Source organism: Coloeus monedula (genome assembly GCF_965178545.1).
Source record: "Coloeus monedula genome assembly, chromosome: 10".
Classification (NCBI taxonomy): domain Eukaryota; kingdom Metazoa; phylum Chordata; class Aves; order Passeriformes; family Corvidae; genus Coloeus; species Coloeus monedula.
Window position 1 is genome coordinate 1,421,813 of NC_138790.1, and position 19,314 is coordinate 1,441,126.

The 19,314-nt window shown below is 47.2% G+C and overlaps 2 protein-coding genes across 4 annotated transcripts; both read right to left on the reverse strand.

The window, feature by feature from the left end:
• Window positions 1-269: 269 nt before the first annotated feature.
• LIPH (lipase H) lies at window positions 270-12,556 on the reverse strand (the record flags this gene model as incomplete). The annotated part of the gene is made up of 10 exons (XM_082288077.1): window positions 270-342; window positions 1,854-2,027; window positions 2,986-3,097; window positions 3,991-4,086; window positions 4,868-5,035; window positions 6,139-6,228; window positions 7,173-7,274; window positions 7,360-7,468; window positions 8,134-8,501; window positions 12,505-12,556. 10 exons carry the CDS (start codon window positions 12,554-12,556, stop codon window positions 270-272), a joined length of 1,344 nt encoding a protein of 447 aa, XP_082144203.1.
• Window positions 12,557-15,755: 3,199 nt separating this feature from the next.
• ANAPC13 (anaphase promoting complex subunit 13) lies at window positions 15,756-19,204 on the reverse strand. 3 transcript variants are annotated; one of them, XM_082287988.1, is made up of 3 exons: window positions 19,187-19,204; window positions 18,214-18,339; window positions 15,756-16,139 (listed from the first exon to the last, which is right to left on the reverse strand). In XM_082287988.1, exons 2-3 carry the CDS (start codon window positions 18,310-18,312, stop codon window positions 16,014-16,016), a joined length of 225 nt encoding a protein of 74 aa, XP_082144114.1. In that variant the 5' UTR covers window positions 18,313-18,339; window positions 19,187-19,204; the 3' UTR covers window positions 15,756-16,013. The 3 variants fall into 3 exon arrangements, with proteins under 3 accessions (XP_082144114.1, XP_082144115.1, XP_082144116.1); XM_082287989.1 differs by lacking the exon at window positions 19,187-19,204 and adding an exon at window positions 18,795-18,934; XM_082287990.1 differs by lacking the exon at window positions 19,187-19,204 and adding an exon at window positions 18,777-18,842.
• Between the last annotated feature and the right edge of the window lie 110 nt (window positions 19,205-19,314).

The window sequence follows — 19,314 nt, forward strand, 5'->3', positions numbered from 1 at the left end:
GGGTGGGATCTGCTGCTCCTCAGGGCTCCAGGCTGGCTCAGCCGCCAACACGCACTGTAAACCCTCGTTTTAAACCCACGCTTTAAAGCCGTGTGCCGCCATGGTTTTATTGTCGCTTCCCCAGCCTCTTCATACGCTGTGCGGGGCGAGCGGGTCTCGCTGCTCGGCTCCCGCAGAAGGCGCCCGGGCCCCGCCAGGTGAGTCCCCACACGGCGGTGAAGTGTCTCTGCCCCGTCCAGGCACAGCATCCGCGGGACTCGGCCCCTGCTTCAGCACGGGATGGGCTTGAAGGTTTTCTGGGTGTTCTCAAGCAGGACCAGGTCGTATCGGCACAGCTGGGGTCTGTGTGGAAACACGGCCAAGAGTGAAAAAACGGCGCTTTTTTTTCTGTCATCTCCGCACGTGCTGGAGGCCTATGTAAAATAAGTCATCTTCTCAGGAGAACTGGCTCCAAGTCCACCTGCAGTGAGGTTGGTTTTAAGACAGGGATACCTTGAGCATTATGCCACTCTGTTCTATTTGCTTGTGGAAAAAAAGGAACAAAAAATCCAGCAAACAAACAGGCACTGGCTGCAGAGTCTGTGCTTACCTTTAAGCCAGTCCACACCTGTGTCCACCAAACAAGGTGGTCCTTCCAGTTCATCTGCTTGTTCCTGCCCCTTCCCTGCTCCTGGCATGAGGAATTCTGCCACTGCTCTGACCTGGGTCCAAACGTTGGTCTGGTTCAGCCAAAAAATCGGAGGAAATACTTGGGCTTTCACTGGGGAAATATGAGCATTAGCCCTGGCACAGGGAAGGGGAGAGGCGATGACTGATTAGTTGAAGTGTTGAAAGTCCTGAACTGTGCTTATGGCCTGTGGCAGCCCCTCCTCGGGGAGAGAGGGCATCCTCTGATTAAATATTTAGGGCATTTGTGTCTACTTTTAAAAAGACTAAATGTGTAGCTGGGACTGAAAGCGACTGTGGAAGTGTGGAAGAGACAGGGAGCGGCAGCAAGGGAGAGCTGCAGGACTTTGTTTAGTAGATGTACACAATCTTTTCCTTGTTCTAAGGCTAGGATAAGGGTAGCAGACCTCATGAAATGCAAAGAAACATGTTCTGTAGCTCTGTATGTCTTTTTGCTTTGCTCTCCTTACCCTGTGATCTTCCACCCTTGTTTTAACCCAAGTTTAAAGCACAGTGTGGTGTCCACATAGTGTCCTTGCACACAAGGTCAGCATAAGAGATTCTGTACTTGCTGAGCTCAGGCAGACCTCCCAACCTCCAGAGGTGGGAAGCTTAAGCGTAGGACAGCAGAGCAGACAGAGGTTAATGAGGTGATAGAAATCTCATCAGCAATGGCCTGGGAGGTACCTCCTGATGTTGTGGGTACCAGCCAGGGCTTTGGGGCAAAGCAGCCAGAAGCTCCCAGTTGCTGGAATTCCAGGAGTAAATTAATCTCCCTGCCTCACTGGCTGTAGAAATTGGCTGGGATATAAAATGTGTATTTGAGGCTGAACATCTGTTCTTCCCAGAGAGCTGCATTTCCCTTCATCCCAGAGTTCAGGCCTGGGCAGCTTCTCAAAGGTCATTTTCCTGACCAGAGGTTAAGGTGTCAGGCCATGTCAGAGTCACATCACATGTGACATGTTCCCAGTGCAATGACAGCCTCTGTGTTCAAGTAAATATTCAGCCGTAGGATTCCATTAAAGAGGAATTTATTCCCAAGATATGTGTATGAGAATTACTAAATGTAAAATCTAATTCTTCTGCACAAACTGCACAAACTCAGCCAGGCCAGGAATCTGGGAGATTCCTTTACTTCTGTCCAGTCTGCACCCACAGAAATGGTTTGTTTGTAAACATCCGCTCACCTTTCTGGGTTTGTCAGTGAGCGGAACCTCATTTGGAGAATCCTGAGCTTGAATTTTGGGCCAATGACAGATCCCGTGGAAAATGTCAAGGAAATTCTTTCCACAGTTTCAAGATCCTGGTCAAACCCAATGAGCAAAGTGATTTGGTTGTACTGCTGGAAGGTAGCAGCTTCTCTAGAGGTAAAGCAGACGAGAGAGAGTGTCAGAGAGTCACCAAGGGAATAGCACTGGTTCTAATGTAGTCACTGTAGTATTAGAAACAGGGCTGGGGGAGGAGGCCTGAACTTGTGATTAGTTTCTGATTTACAGGAAATGGGTATGGATTCAGGTCTCCAGGTGTCAACCTGCTCAGCCACTTCTGCCCTCATTTTTTTGGGGTGGAAGTGGGGACACAGAGGTTGGATACCATTTGGCCCCAAACCAGGATTTTCACTGTGATCCTGCTTTGGTCCCAAGTGGACTAGACCCAAGTGATATTTGTACCTGGCTGGCTGTGCAGGTCTGAACACTGAGGAACCTTGAGATATGCATGAAATCTGCACTGGCCTTGGTGTGGGAGTGATGCTGATTGCTCCAGTGCAAGCAGATAACAGATATGGCTGAGGGAATAGGCACTTAGAGAAACATGGGAAAACTGGTTGTGCAGGTTTGTTTGGCTGAAGTGTGGTTAAGATCAATCAGGAATTTGCATGTCACATAAACACCAGTCATTAATTTGTCTCTCTGAGTGGAATGAATTGGTTTTGGATGAGACATATTCAGGCCCAGGTTAATCCCCAGCTGTCTTGGGCACTGGGAACTGGAACAGAGCACTCCCTGGAAGAGGAAGGAAAGAGAGGGAGATGTTTTTCCTTCTGTTGTAGTGGAAGCCTAGGGAAGCTGTGCTGCTGGCTGATATTGTCCACTTCAGTCCTTAAGATGACAGAGAAGGGCCCAAACCAAAAGGCTGGGCTGTCAGGGGCTGTGTGCTGGGGGAGGCTGTGGAAATTCCATAGGGCCAGGAAATCCCATAGTCATGGGTACCAGGAAGTGTCAGCAGAGAAACTGGGGGAGGATGTGTCACCTCCTCCCAGATGCAGTTGTACCAAGGGATGCATGAACACTTAGAGATGCTCAGGCCAGTAAGACTTACGGACTGACTCTTGATTCTGCCTTCCTCCCAGCTTCATCAACTAGCATGATGCTGAAGGTGCCTCTCCTGGTGTCTTTGTTCCATGTGATAATATCCACCAAGTAGTGATAGACTGAGGGGAGAGAGAGTGGGTGGGGTTAGACCCTGTGGGTTCACTCTGCTGTCCAGGCTGTGCCCTGTCTGGGAGCAGAGCTGCAGGTGGAAGATGGACACAACCCCTGCAGTTTATCTGGAAAATCCCTTTCTCCTCCCTGCTCTCCATCTCCCTTTGCAGAGATTTCAGCCAGAAACACTAGGAGGTGTCAGGAGAGCACTACAGCAAGGGTTATCCATGCCGGATGGCCTCTCTGTATGGTTCCCAGCACACTGCCTTTCACTGCCTGCCTTCCCCCTTCACTTCCAGACTGTCTTTTCTTTCTTCTGTCCCTCTCTGAACCACTCCATTTCTGTTCTTCATACCTGTCATTTGTCATCTCTGTCATGGAGCAGAATTGTCTGTTCTTTGATCTGTGAGTCTGAATTCACTTGCTGACCAGCACTGGAGCTCAGGCCATAATCCCTGCCCATGCCCTGGTATGTTGGCACTCACAGGGATGAGGAGAAACCTCGGTGAAACCTTTTTTTCCACAGATTCTCCCCCTCTCCTTTTCTCTCTCACTTTTCTCCAGGGTGGCTTTTTCACCTGTACAGCCTGTCTTTCTCTTTTATCATTTCCACACACCTATTACTTTCACAAAAGAATGGTGTGTTGCTTTGAAACACAATTTGGGAACTTTTATACTTAATTTGAAAGTTCTCAACCAGTTTCCTAGAACTGTAAGCAAGTTGGCTTTCCCAGCACTGGGCAGGTTTGCAGGTAAGGAAGGTCATGGCAAACCACAGATGGACACAATTCCATCCAGCAGCCACTGGAGTTTCTAAAACGCAAATAACCATCTCTGCTTGGCTGCTGCTGAAGGAGGCAATGCACAGAGAAAAATCATCTCAGGAATCTCAGTCACTTACTGCAAAATGGCTCTTTGTCCGCTGTATCGAAAAACATACTTGTCACTGGATGGCTCTGTTGTGTTAAATAGCTTTTCCACTCATGGGCATAATAACCTGCAGGTGACGGTTTGAAAATGAAAAGGAGTTACTGCACAGGTAGGTGAGCCACTACATGGCTGAAAACAAGCACATATTTAAGAAATAGTGCATTGTGTTCCAGCTGCCAGGTAGCACTGTGACACACATCCTCCTGTACTCCAAAGGCTTAGGACTGAATATGTCTGGTTTCTGTTCAGCACTTTCTTGGAGCTGATCTGTTTCCACATCTCTATCCGTGGTCAAGAAGGATTTCATTTTGCAGTGCAGAATGAAAATCATCCCCTTGACTTTGTCCATTCCTTTCTGGAAGTGTCAGGTGTTTTAGCATCAACATTTCATAGCTGCCAGCCTGAGGCTGGGCTGGCTGGGGCAGACTGGTCCAGAATCCCCTTTGTCCACCTCTTTGCCATTCCTTTTACGGCACAGAGGGGTTTGTGGTGCTGGGAATTTACTTGGAAATCTTATTTTAGCAAGAACAGGCCCCTGTCCCTCAAACTCTGCAACTGAGAGACTTTAATTCACTTTTTCTCTGACTTTAGTGTAAAGATCCCAAGTCTAGTTTTGGCTTTTCTAGTTCTGGATCCCTTACCTGTGGATTTCTGTTCTAGATCATAACAGGATGTGACATTACAAGGAGCAGGCCTGAGAGACCTCAAAAGACCTCAGTGGAAATAACTTAGATGCTTTTACAAAGCACCGTGTTGTAGTAGTCCTTCAGCAAAACATCATCCTCCAAGTGACAGTGATGAAAGGCAGCTCAGTATTCAGGATGGGTTGACATTCCCTGGATCCTTACCTAGGATGGGGCACGGCAGGGGCCAGAAGGGTTCGCAGCTGGTGCATTTGCCATTCCTGTAATTCCTGTACGAGTTGCATGGGTATGTGGTGATATTGCAGCTCTGTGTCAGGGAGGACAGGAACAGGAAAACAGACCTCTGGTGGTCACATTTAAAATACTGCAGTCCTTGATCGTGTACAGGGAAGAAATGTTTCGTTAGCAATCCTTACGGCTCAGGGAAATGGGATTAATGCCCACAGGACACACCAGTGGACAGTCACTGACCAGTCTGAACCCAACAAATTGCACTGGGGAGCACTGGGCTGTGGCAGAACAGTAAATGGGCAGCAGCCTCTCCCTTTGAGTGCACTCAGCTCTGCCTGTGTCTGCTTTGCTTTTCTTCTTGTCTTTTTGGTTTTAAAAGCATTTGTTCATGTGGTTGCTGCAGTTCCAGAGAATCCAACTATGGATCAAGTTCTGTCTCTGGTGCTCTCCTCTCCTCTCTGAGCTCAGGCCTGACAGCTGGATATTGCTTTTAGCTTTGCACATGACCTTCCATTTTGGTGTAAAAAACTCTTCAGAAAGACATAACTAATAAAATGAGTTGTTGCATGAGCAGCAATATGAGTGAAGCCTCATTTCCTAGGGATTTTTGGCTCAGGCTGGTCCCCAATGTAGATTCTCTTGGGTCTGATAAAGGTTGAGTTCACAATACTGCATTTCCTTCTGTAAGGTATCTTCTTCAGCCAGCTTTCATCAAACCAGTTCTGCTGCCAGGCTGAAATGAAAAAAGCTTTCTTGTGTTCAAGACTAGGGCTGTGCCTTCCAGACTGCACCATCTGTCACTGCCAAGGAAGGTGCCTTGGCTTTGGGATAACTGCCTGCTCCACATTCATCTTGAACCTGTTTTCTGAACAGGTCCTTGCCACTGCTAGTCCTTGGGCTTTTGTGTGTTACAAGTAATTAGAAAAAAAAAATCTCACAGATTTTCTGGACATGGACACAAAATGAAGGCACACATCTACCTGATGACTTTTTGCACAGAGGATTAATCCCACTTGCACTGTGACAGAGGCACAGAGATGTCACTCTGACTCTCATGTCTGCCTGGTGCACATCAGCTAAACCCCTGTCACACCAGTGCTGAGAAGAGGTTGCTGCCATGGCTTTCCCAGAGTATGGATTTCATGTATTTTCTAAGCAGTGATGATTATTCTCTGGCTTTCTCCTCTTTTTCTGATTGGAAATATTTTGTCAGGGTTTGTGCAATTCAGGGCAGGATTAATTACCAGAAAATATTGTAAGTGGACAGCCTGGTTGGTCGGTCCCGCCGTTGGGATAGAAGTCAACATGGCCCAGTGCTTCTCCGTATCCCAGTCCTAGCAAAAGGGAACACCAGGGCTCAGGGAGGGAATATTAAATTGTAAAAAGCACAAGAAGGAAATACTGTGGAAAAAATAGTAGTTATTTAGCTCTAGGATGCCTGCTTGTACAGCAATATTAATGTCATCCATCTGTTTAGGCAGCAGGCCAAACAGTTGTGACCCAGCTGGGTAATTTTAGCAATGGTATCAAGTACCTTAAATAAGTCCATGCACGCAACAGTACAAAATGTGGGGGTTTGTGTCACTTGTGTGCAGGAGAGGAAAAGGGATGTGAAACCTGGCTATTGCTGTGCTGCTGAAATCTGACTTCCTGAGAGGGCTGGAAGAAAAGAGGCAGCAATTAGGTGGGAAAGCCAAGTGTTAGGGATAGGGTGGCCGTGGGAGCAGCATGGGGGGCTTGGCATCGCACTGCTGGCCTGGCTGGTGGGTTTGGAAAAGGACAGGGCTGAGGGAGAGTCCAGATTTGCCCTAGAGGAAGGTTTAGCTCTTAGGAGATGGGATGGAGACTGGAAGCATCATGCAGGGAGCCATGGGCTGGGGATAACTGATCTGCTGTGCAAGGCATTGAGCTGTGGGACCGGCTCTGGAAATGCAGCCTGACCCTGGGGTGGGATGTTGGTGTGTCCTGCTCTGGCAGGATTGTGCTGCAGGACCTCCTCTACCGGTTCCTAAGTCCTTGTAAGGCGTGGGCCAGGAGGTTATAACTGCTGTCAGCAGCAGCATGTTTTGAAATGCAAATAAACCAGCAGCTCCTGAGGGAGTGCTGGGAACAGCGTGGGCAACACAGCGCCCCAGAGCCTCAGTGAGGGAGTCTGCTGTGCTCCTGGCCAAAGGAGCGGGGACCCCCAGCACCGGTCCCCACCAGCAGCCCCCCTTCCCCGTGCTCCCAGTCAGGCTCTGGGTTTCCGTGTAAAGGAAAGAGGTGGAGTGTCACGTACCGTCGGTGTCGGAGTGAATGACATCGACAAACTGTGCGTCCGTGGGGTCCAGCCTCTCGCTCGGCGCCGTCCCCCGGTACAAGGGGCCCGCGGGGTCAAGGCCTGCAGCACAAAGCCATGGCTGTGGCATCGCCTCACTCAGGGCTGTCCTTCCTTGAGGCAAGAGGACTGCTGGAGGAAGGCTTACCTGTGATTCTTCCCAGCATGCCATCAAACATCTGTCCCACAAAGCCAGAGATGTGTGCTCCCAGGCTCACTCCTATCATGTGCATGGAGTCAAGGGACGCTCCATCAATCTGAGATTTAAAAGTACTCGTGGTCATGCGTTTTCGGAAAATAAAAAATTGTTAGGAGGAGGAATGTAACATCTCCCAGAGCGTTCCACTCTGTGTAGATAGTCCCACAGAGCAGCCAGCATTCCTGTTTGAGGCCTATACCTCAGAGAGCTGTGATGAGAGTAGTTCAGGCAATGGTTGTATTTTCCTGGGGCAATGACTACAGGTGTGGACGAACCACTGATGGAACCCAGCAGTAAAATTCCAGTTGCCCCACATGTGGTGCCTGCAAGGAATTAGCAGACACTATGATCCTAATGATCCAGCCTCCTCATTGCCTGTGCTAGAGCTTAGAGGAGCTGTGAACTGTAGCTGATCCCCATAAGCTGCCTTTGGATGTATAGAAAGTGGAAGTAGAGTTTCTATGTATGGGAAAACATGTCTGGAGAGTTTTGTACCCAGAAATGTAGAGAATTAGAGTGTAAACTGAATATTGCACCAAAATACCATTGTACCAAGTCCAAGGGTAGGATTTGGCACTGCAGTATACATGCACTTCCAAAAATTAATGTATTCCTTTTTGAGGAGTTTCTATTCCCAGACATCCTGCTGGTTTAAGCATTTCCTTTGTGCCCTTTACATACTGTGCCTTAATGACTGTATCATAGCATGAGTGTCCAGCTTACCAACATTTCATCTATAAGTTTCTTCAGAATCTCAGCAACTCTTCTGCACTTCCTGGAAGCATAACTGTAGATGAGAGTCGTTGCCCCCTGGTTCCAGTCCACAATGATGACGTTCATGTCCTCTACAGAAAGCAGGAGACGCACCAGGTCAAGGATCCAGACCGGGGCAGAGCCTGTGGGTCGGTACCCGTGGATGATGAAGGTGGTTTTCTTGGTCACATTGAGGTACTTGGAGGCTGTAGAGTGGATCTCCTCAGCACAGGTTGGGTTCTGCCGGGTGTAGAGCAGCAGCTTCACTTTCAGCTCTGTCCCTATCAAAGCATTCCCGAAGCTGAGGGCTGTGAATGCAGGACATGTCTCCTGAGGATCTGAAAGGAGCACAGTGGCAATTGGAGTTTGGCACCAAAGGGTTTTCTTTAGCCTGTTGTACCTGCTAACCCTGCACAGGGCAGGGAAATGTGTTGTGAGTTGTCTGAACACAGGGGCTGCTCCTGTCTCCTCTCTCCCTCTCCTCTCTGTCATGCTTATGACTGAAGTTACCTTGGAACTTAAGTTTTCTTGCCATGTTGGAACAAAGAGAGCAATCACACCTTTTTGGAGCAGCATTCCCTGAAACACCACAGCCCAGCTTCCTGTGGCAGCTAGGAGCTGGCAGGGACTCTCTCCAAAAATCTCACTGGTGTGAGGAAGGTATTAGAGACTGACAAGAAGGATGGTTGCTGTATTGGTTTGTGAGCACACCCAGGTGCTCTGGACAGGTTCTAGGCTAAACAGGTGTCCTCAGGGTTGGTTTCTGGAGCTGCCAAGCTGCAGAGAGTCTTGCCGTGGTGAGGGGCAGCTCAGTGCTTCATTTGTATGTGCAGATGCAGCCTGCATCTGCAGGTATTCCAGACTGCAAAATGAGGCACCCTTGACTGTGTGAGATGGCAATATACACAGCTTTATACACAGCTGAAGTGTAACTGAATTTGATGTAAGTGCTGCTTGATGGGATGGCCTGTGCCATTGGAAAGCCTGTCTTTGTTCTTTGCTTTTCCAGCAGAACACCAGCTGAGCCTTCAGAGCCCAATACAGTCTCCAGCAGGGCACTGGCAGGGAATGGAATAACTGTCTCCAGACAGACACTGCTTATGAAGGCCCTCCCAGGTTTAGTAGCCTCTTCCTGGCTCACAGTCCTTTCCCTCAAATCCTCATAATCTGATTGAAGAACCTTGTGGGGGAGAGTGTCTCTCTCACACATATGTCCTGGGCTGCAGTAATTGTTCAGCCTACAGCTTCTAGAGGAATCTTCCTGATCTTTGCTGCTTAAAGGACTGTGCAGTAGGTAGCAGGGTTTAGAAAACCTGCAGCTGTAAGGTAATGATGCTCTAGCAAATCTCCAATGCTCTGTGCATTTTAATTTCTGAATGATGAAACTCACTGTTTCTATGAGCAACTTTCCCTTTTCTCCTCCTTGAGAAATCAGGAGCATGAGAGTGATATAAATGCTATGTGCCCAGCACATAAAACAATCTGCTCAGTTGCCACAGTTCTGCTAATTACTTTGTAGAAGCCCCAAGAGCTCCAGAAATAAAAGTTAATAGGCTAAAAGGATGTTGCAGTTAAGTCCAACTGAATATTTTAAATTGCTACCATAAATTTAGAAATAAATTTTAACATCTGAAATCCATGGAGTCCTTCCTGTATAAAGCCTATGGTAACATATGAATGGTGTGACAGGAGTGGTGGGAAATGAGCCCTCAGCCAGGCCCAGTGAAATCAGGGGCCTTTGAATGGAGGGTGTCCTGCCTCTGTAATGCTTCACTCAGAGCTCCCAGAGCAGTGTGACTCTGGGCCCTGCTCCCAAGAGGAAAGGTGAGCTGGGTGGCTGCCTCCTGGCCAGCCTGCTCTCAGCTCATTCTTACAGTGCCAAGATGCTCCAGGGAAACAGCAGCAAGAGTTCTATGACACTGCTCTTGTGGAGATCCCAAAGTAACTAGCTGAGAAAAATTAACATTTTTTGCTCATGCACACCAGCTCACACAGTGAGACTCAGTGACTGTCCTCTAGGTGCTACTGCAGCATAAAAAACCACAACTGTGTGTTTTACTAATAACTAGGCATTATTTTAGTTACTGTATAGTAGCACTATATAGTGTTATTAATTATCTACTGCCACTGAAGCTGTAGCAATACAGGCAGAAATGCCAGGCAAGAATTGCTTCTATATGGTGCAAGATTGCACCAATTGCTGAATTTGTCTCTGTATCTCCTGCACTGTGCTTAGGCTTGCCCAGAGGAGCACTGTTTGTCATCAGAACAGCCCAAACCTTCTGGTACAGAAGTGCTTTCAAAGAGCTGGTCAGCATTTGCTGATACCTAATACGGGGTCTGTATAAAGGGCCTTGTTATATCTGCACCAGGTCTGTCAGATTGGTTCTGTTTTGATTAACAACATCAAATCAGTGCTAATAAGGGGAGGAAACCTGCCAGCTTCTCTTCTGGCAAGCTGGTGCCAACCCCAGCCTCATCCACCATGTGTTCAAAAACTGACAAATGAGGACAGCCAGTTATCCTGGCTTTGCTCTTCCTTCTGCTAAGCACAGTGACTCCTACCCAAATGGCTGGAAGTGTCTTTGAAACTCCAGGATGACTGGGGCAAGTGGCTTATTGAGATTTACTCTGCAAGCAAATAGGTGAGGTAGAAACATCCCCTGGCACTGTACTTAACCCATGCCTAACAGACCACTTCCCTCCAGTAAAGGAGAACGAATATGGCCATTAACCCAGCATTCCAGTAACTCATTTCCAGCCCTGCCTTAGCTTGCTAGACAGTCTCTGGCAATCCCCATTCTCGTTCTGCTCCGTTTTCTGATATGTAAAATAGTAGGCAAACACTGTTCTGCTGGGCAAGGTGCTCTGATCTCCCAGAACCTGTAGCGGGGAGCATAAAAATGTGTTAAATCCACGTACCTGCCTGGGAACTGGACATGTTTGGTCTGGAGCCTGAGATCAGCCTCAAAGGTGCTATTGCAGCAGTGTAGGTATCTTCAGAATAACTTGGTTCTGAAGTTTATATATATATATATATATATATATATATATATATATATATATATATTCTGAAGTTATATACTCCCAGGTGGGAGTGTTGCAGTCGTGGGAACAGTCCCAGGCAGACTCCTGGTATTTACTGCAGTCAGTGCTCTTAAGGCCTGCATTCCCCTGGTCTCTCTCATTCCTTTCTAGGAGATGATATTTGGAGGCTTTTTGTTTGATGGTGATCCTATGGACAGGCAGGGTTTGCCATGCTGGTGTTTTGGGGCTGTGGTACCTAGCTGTCTGCATGAGTAAAGTAGCAGCTGAGGTTTTTACCAGCCTGTCATCTTGCAAAGGGAAGTTCCAACAGATTTTTCACCTCAGTGGGTCAGTGGTCACTTGGCTGGATGTGTGGCTGTCCCGGCTGTGGTCCTTGGGACACAGAGCTGCTCGCCCAGTAAGCACCTGCGTGGAGCTCAGGTGAGCGTGTCGCCACTTCTCTGTCTGCAGGAGCTCTGGTCCTCCAGCCCCTGCCACCTTGCCTGGTCTTTGTGCAGTGTGTGTCATCAGACTGGTCTTAACCATCAGCAACAACTTTCCCCATTTAAGCATACTTCACTACCACACCACGAATCTCGGGAGCATTAGTGCAGATTTCCATCCCTTTTCCACAGAGAGGGTGTGCCCTCCACTCTGAAACTGTCCTCAGTAGCTCACTGCATTTCATCAGTGCCTTCTCACAGCATTCTCTTTCCCCACTTCTTGTGACTGCATTTCCTACAAAATATTAAACAAACCAAGCAAAGGCAACCCTGAGATTACTCCAGAGGACCCAATGAAACACATGTTAGTATTTAGAAGAACACTGGGTCTTTTTAACCCTCTTTGTTTTCCCTGCAAAGCAGAGAGCTGTAACTTGCCTTGCTCCCGTGTGTATGCTAACACAAGGCAGTACATTTGTTTATTTTTACACAGGTTGGTTCTTGTAGGGCTGTGAAGCTATCAAATGGATCTTACTGTTCATAAATGGTAATTCATCCTTCACCTCTGTCATACATGACACCCCTGAGAAGAAATCATTATTCTCTGAAGATTTCAAATGACATTTTCAGTGTCAATGGATAGTACTTATATAAGAGAAATGTTCGCAAAGGGAGGAAAAGATAAAAAATACTTCTGGTTTTCCATTTGGAACTCTTAGAACTGACTACATTCATGTAACCAGCATAATTTGCTTTGCCAAAATAAATAATGCTAGTGAGAAACCCTAGCAAGTACATTCATGTTGCCGTAAAACACAAAAAATGTGTTATATGTGACAAAAATATTCAAAACAAGCAGTTGAGTTCTTACCTGTTTTCACCCCATACAAAAGGTAGATGAACACAACACACAGCCTCAGCATATGGACTTCCTCATGGAACTTCTAAGGGTAAGAGATTTGAAGGATCCCACAATTTCTCTGGCATGTGTCTGCTGGCTCTGACAGCAATTAGCTTGCTTTTTCTTCTGCCAGTAACAGTAGGTGTGGTGAAAGGAGGAAGTTACCAGCCAAGAAATGAAGACCAGTCTTGGGTTATACAACTGAAGCTTCTTCTTAAGAAGGTGGGGCACCTTCTATTCTAGCAGGTTTCCTTAATTTAAATATTGTTTGCCCTGGGGGATGACTAATCAAAGACACAAATGGGTTGGTATCACTCTGTGAGCAGCAATTTGACTACATGTGTTGAAACTAAGGAAATTATTGCCTATTTGTCTTTTGCAAAGAATGTCAGGATGGTTGTAGGTGTCTGCAAATCTGATAAGCATCTGGGCGGGGCTGGCGCTTGGTTTCACAGGGCCCTGCCTTTGGAGAGCTCATGACGATCCCTAATCTCCCATGTCCCTCCTGCTCTCCCAAGTGCCACGGTGCAGAGTCCCTTCCACAAATCCTGTCACCACCTCAGACAGGAGACAGGTGACAGCACTGTGTTGTGACAAAGGGAAGGTACCACTTCAAGGTGTCTGGCTCTCCACTGGGCTCCCAAGCAACTGCTGTCTTGGATAACACACAACTGGCATTCCCACATTTTCTCACAGACCTGCTGTGTGAGAAATGAGACAACTCTTAAAAAGATTAATTTATTGAAAACAGAAAAATTGAAAAATTACAGAAATCAGAAAAATATAAAAATTTGGGATCCTATGGCTCAGTAGATGGTATGCCCCAGGAGCGCAGGGATATGAGATCTTCTGGCTGAGACAGCACTAGACCTCAGGTAGAGAAAAAAAACTTGCAGTGCTGGGTTGACTTTAAAAAATTACTAAAAGCCCCTTAAAAGGGGTAAGGCTTTGAATGCCCCAGCACCGATGTCTCCCACAGCTAGTCTGGAGAGAGCAAGAGGAGAAAAGAGAAGAGAGCCCGCCTCTCGGCTTCGTCTTTTTTATAGTTTTTGCTCCGCCCCCAGTCCGCCCACAGCCCGCCCCTTCGGTCCAAGGCGATTGGTGCTTTCCCTTTGATGGATCATCTCCGTCCACCAATGGCTCATCGTTGTCAAGGGGGGTTGGTGGTATCAGTTAGAGATAAGGGAAAACAATACCTTCATTAAAATTCACGTATTCAGGTTGCCATGGAACTTGCCTGCAGAGTAATGGCCGTGGCTAAAAAATAGCTGCTGGCTATTAAGACTGGGTGGGGGTTTTGGCCTTGGAATCAAAATGCAAGTGAAACACCTACAAAAAGTATTAAAATACATCCAACACACCTCAAAACACTTGTAAAAGTATACAGTAAACACAGGAAAGGTAACTCTTATGGTGTATAGGTGGTTTGAAGTTTGGGAAGGGACAAGTTTGTGATTTTTAACTGGGAAAATTTTAACTGGGAAGGGTGCAACTCTATTAATAAACTACTTCAAACAAATGAAAACACTGATAATGGAACTGGATTTTTGTACCTGGGCTGATGGGTTAATTGTAACATTCAATTTAAAAATAATTAACTCAAAATTAATTAATTAAAGCACTTAATATGCAAAGACCAAGCACTAATAGGGATTTCATGTATGACATGCTGGAACCTCATGAATTCAGCTCTAATTCAAGTAAGGAATGCTTTTTCTTTCCTTGCTGGATGGGAGGAAGAAGACGGCCAAGGAAAGACAACTGTCAGGGGCAGGAAAGGTAGTCTGAAATTGGAGCTGGAAGGTATAGGCCAAAATTGGGAAAACGAGGGTGGTGGGGAGTCTGTAAAGGGATGAGAAGGGAGGGAGCAGGGATGGCTGCTGGATGGAAGTTGGGTGGTAGCTTTGCCTGGTGTTTTCTTAGCAAATTCTTCTAACATAGGCCAGGGAAAGGGAACGTGGGGTGGATTAGAAATAACTCATTAAGCCCAGGCTCTGTTTTTTTTCCCCTGGTGATGACCCAAAGAGGAGCTGAACTATTACAGCTCCCAGCTGCATAGCTGGTTCTTTGGTCCATGCTGTACTTATTAAGTTTTTTGACTTTGCTAATTCTCAGGTTAATCCTTAACTCTTCCTGCTGTCTGCAGCTCCTTCTCGTTCAGACAAGTGTGTGCTGCTCCTCTGGTGCAGGCACGGATCACACTTGAAGCAGAGCATGTGCCTAGCACGATTCCTTCACAAGCACCTTGAGCTCTTCAGCCTCAAGCAGCTCAGCAATCTGAGTCTCACTGAACATGTGCCATGCTGTGGTCCCATTTGAAAATCACCCAGGCAAAAGTTGGGGCCTGTTATTTTGAATAGGATGAACACTGAGAAAAGACACCAAATAACTTCTGCGGATCTGGAAGCTCCAGTGCTTTTTTTTCTGCTGCACTGGCAAAAGAATATAATTTAAACATTGTTTTCCTTCCAGCTCCTTTCTCACCTCTACCAGTAATCCTAAACTCTGTCAAAATATTTTCTCCTTAGCAAGAAGTTCTGCCAATGGTGAGACGGAACTGGTCCAACAGTGAAACATGAAGAACAGAAGGCTTTTACCTGTTGCAAAAGACACCTGAGAATCAGAGATAAAATAAGGTAAATCGAGAGGGCCTTGCCTTTCATCTCAATACAAAGAGAGGTAACAATTTGCTGCCTGAAGCTAAGCCCTACTTGTTTCTTTTTTTTGTTTTGGATTTTCATTTCCCATCTGAGGTTGCTCATCCGAGTGGCTCTCACTTCAAGAGGCCCTACACTGGGGCTGGCAGGCTCTTCCTTGGAACTCTCAACCATCCCTCAGAAGACCATGATTTTGAGTAACCACCATTTCAGCATCAATTAGACTGTCTGTTCACTGTACACATTGGCAAGCATTCCCAGGATGTCAGCACTATGGAGTAGTGGAAATGCTGTCCACTACTACTGTCAGATCCTGAGAGCAGGAATCCAAGTGCTTACAGGCTACTCCCCGCTCTTGATTCTGCTGACCAACCTTTCACACCTGCCCCACACATCCTGCCTCAGCCACACACTTGTTAAAGATGGCAACAACTCACAGCTATTTGGGTTTTGTACACTGAACTCTAGACAATAATCCCACTGTGAGCTTTGAAATCAACTGCAATTTGAGACAGTAAAAACTTTTTAATCATGTGTAGAAAACATTTAAGATCAGAATTAAGAATAATTTAACAAAAACCATGAAATAATCTTATAAGCATGAAACATTTTGCACTTGGCTGTGACATGTCAGAACCTCTGCTATTTCACATTCAAGAGACAAGCATTTTAAACTCTTCTCTGTGAGCAGAACCACTGTTGGAATCTGGAAATTTCAGAAATGTTGTTTCCTCCTTAGGGCAGCTTATGACAGCAATGGTCAGCTAAAAAGTATTTTTATGTTGCATTCTTGCATCCACTGTATGAAATCCCACTGATTCACTAATTTCCTGTGGGTGGAATATTTTCATGGAGATACTGGAGAGCCAAATCTGTCCACTTCATTTCTTGCTCTTTCACAGACTCGGTGGTGCCGCCGTTGTCTTGCTCTGGTTCAGGGAGCTCATTCTGAGAACAAAACACAGGTACAATGCATTCCACATGTAATACACCTCCTGAAAGCAGCAGGTTGTTACTATTTGTATGGATAGATATAAAAACCCACAAACGAGACCAGAGGGTGCAGCTGAACAATAAATATCATACATACTGATCCACTTAAAAATATTGCAGAGCCCTGTCACAAACAGTATTCTTTTCATTTGAATATGGTGCTTAATCTGAAAGGTAAATTGTTTTCCAGGATCCTGGGGCCTTTCTATACACTCAGACTGCACACACAGTGAGGGAGAATATACAGCAAATGCAAAGGAAGTAAATAACAGTACAATGCAATTATTCCATTGTTTGTTTGCAATGTGCTGCTTCTGCTGTTGCCAAGAATACAAATACTGCAGACAACTGGTTCTGTAACTTGTTACTATCCTATGGCAGGTGAGAAGGCCTTCCTGTCTGTGTGCTGGACTCAGGTGTGGCTGTGCTGGATGAACAGCAGAAGCCAGAACCCCCTGCCAGGTGTGCCACTGAGCTGCTCACAGCACAGTAAGGGGAAGGAGAGTTTAACTGAGATTTCATTTTCCTTCCTTCTATTATTTGTTCTCTGTCTTGCTGTATTGGTGTAGTCACACTGAGCATGTGCTATTCTGCCAGATACCATTTGGGCTGGAATTCTGAGTTCTAGACCTCTGGAAATCCCAGCGTGAGCTAAATAAAATGTTTCAGCTTTGAAAACAGTGAATGATTCATGCCCATTTGAGTTCCCAGAAATGTCTCAAGTGAGCACTGGGGCAGATTCTCAGGACAGGCTCAAATACCACTTTCACAGCCATTCTGGTTGCTCCTTTGCATTCTCCCTGAGTAAGCCCCCTGTGAATTCATGCTGGTCTTTCCATGTGATCAGGGCCATTCCCATCTCTGGGGATCTTTATATCCACAGCCAGGCCTTTCTTTCTATTCTTAGTTGGTGAGGCTTCCTTCTCTGGGGCTGTCATCTGTATGTCACTGTAAGCCATCACAAGATGGCTCTAAGGGAAGAAACAATAATGTTTCGACTCAGGGTGAAGGCAATTGTCAACAAGGAACCTGTTTATGATACTCAGCTTACTTAATAAAGGTTACCCGAAGCAAAGGAGGGTTTAGGCTCTTTTAGCTGAGAATCACACTTCTGCAAGACGCTTCCCTCAAGCCCAACTCTTGGCAGGAAAATGTGTGCTGTACATATGGATTTTGAGTTGTGCAGCTGCTCCTCGCCCCCTCTGAAAAGCCACTGGTGGCAGGGCTAAAGCTTGAGCCACGTCACAAATTTGGAAATCTCTGTGCTGAAAGAAATCAGCACCCCACAATCCCCATGGCTGCTCTATCTGTGCTAGCTGGGGTGAAGCTCATGCACCAGAGAGAACAAGGAAAGGGGAAATCCTCAGCTACCTCCCACTTCCTTGGAAGTTTCAAAATAGCTAAGGAAAGGTATCACTGTGGGAAATCTGAAGCTTCAGCTCTGGGCTCTGTGGGGTCAGCAGGAGCTTTTCCCCTGCTGCCCCTCTTTGGCCTCGCAGCTGTACCCTGGATGAAAGGAGAGGTGCCATGCCTTGGGCACAGCAGTGCAGACAAGAGTCCTGCTGCACCTGCCAGCCCTTCACTGCTATCCTGGAACTGCCAACAGCAACACTGTATCTGGAAAAGACTGCTTTGAAACACCTATGGAAACCTCTCAGCTTCTTTTAATAGCTTTGCAGGAAGTGGAAATAAAGTGTAACTAAGACTGTCAGTGCGAGACTGATACCAAACACCAGGAACAACAAAGCAAAGCAGAGAGAAAGGATAATTCTACTTCTTCCTGTTGCCAAACCCAGGACAGTGCAATGGGAAGGGCACTCCAGTTCTGAGAAGATTCAGCAACTGGTCAGGGGAAGAGGGACAGAAACCTCCATGTCCATGCACACAGGAATGACTGGCATAAAGGGCAAGGAAGGGGTCAGATCCAGGAGCCTTTTGTACACCACGAGCAACACTGTGTCTTTTCTTGGAAGGGGCTGTGATAAACACAGCAGCCTTAACTCAGATTGATAAGTAGCAATTCACCTACCAGAGGGATGGCCACATCCTCGTAGGGCAATTTATCTTCCCTCCATGCATCATCGATCAGGTCCAGGATCCTGCCATCCCTCTGCACCTCGCTGTCCATCGTCACAGAGGGTCAGAGCAGCTAAATCTGTGACACAAAGCAGATGCTGTTTTAACAACATCCCCAGCCAAGGAGCTGCAGTTTGGACTACAGGCTTGCTCCAGGTTTGATGCAATCCATATGAAGCTTAAACTTACAAGGAAAACCTTGATTTTCCTAATCTACTCAAAAAGGGGTTAGAACCACAGGAGAAGAACTTAATCTGAAAAGAACTCTATCAAAGTGAATTGCAGATTGATATGCATCAGAGATGAATATATACAACCAGCTGGTTATTGTTAATGATATTTACGTTCATTTATATCTACTGACTGACTTTTAGAAGTCTTCATTTGAGTGAGTTTGAGCACCTAGAGCTGCCCAGGACCCTTTGCTGCCTGCTGGCTTACAGACCCTGACCAGTGCCGTGCCTCACCCACACCTTCAAACGTCTGGAAGTGTCACAACAAAGGACTTGAAAGTACCCAGAATCCTGCCCGAACCTGAAGTCCAGTTTCCAGTGAAACAAACAGAAGCAAAACGAGACCTATCTTTCAGCCCCAGCTACTATAATTACTCCAGAGTGTTTCATTGTACTCTGCCCTCCTTGAAGGGTCACCTCAGGCCCTCGCCCCGGTGTGACCCTGCAGGGCAGCAGCAGCAGGCGGCTCGATCCGGGGGGTACGCGAGAACTGACACTCATTCAAAAGCAAGCCAGGCCTGGCACTCGCCGGCTGCCGGAGCCGCGATGTGGGCGGCGGTGGGCGCGGGCCGGAGCGCATCCCGGCCCCGGGGCGATGCGATCCCTGCCTCTCCCGGCCAGCACGGCTCCGTGACCGCCCCGTGTCCCCCCGGTGTCCCCCCGTGTCCCCCCGCGGGCCCCTGCCCGCCCTACCCTGCCCATCCCCGGGGCCGGCGCTGCGCAGGCGCCGCCGCAGCGCATGCGCGGGGCTGCCGGCGCGGGGCCGCCGTGCGCGCCGCAAGGGTGGGAAAGGCGGGAAGGGGGGAAGGAAGGAGGGCAGG

Bases quoted from the DNA above. Each gene is read 5' to 3' on its own strand.
- ANAPC13 (XM_082287988.1), bottom strand. From the start codon at position 18,312: ATGGACAGCGAGGTGCAGAGGGATGGCAGGATCCTGGACCTGATCGAT. The intron at 16,140-18,213 runs GTAGGTGAATTG...TTTTGTTCTCAG, and splicing joins AGGATGTGGCCATCCCTCTG to AATGAGCTCCCTGAACCAGA.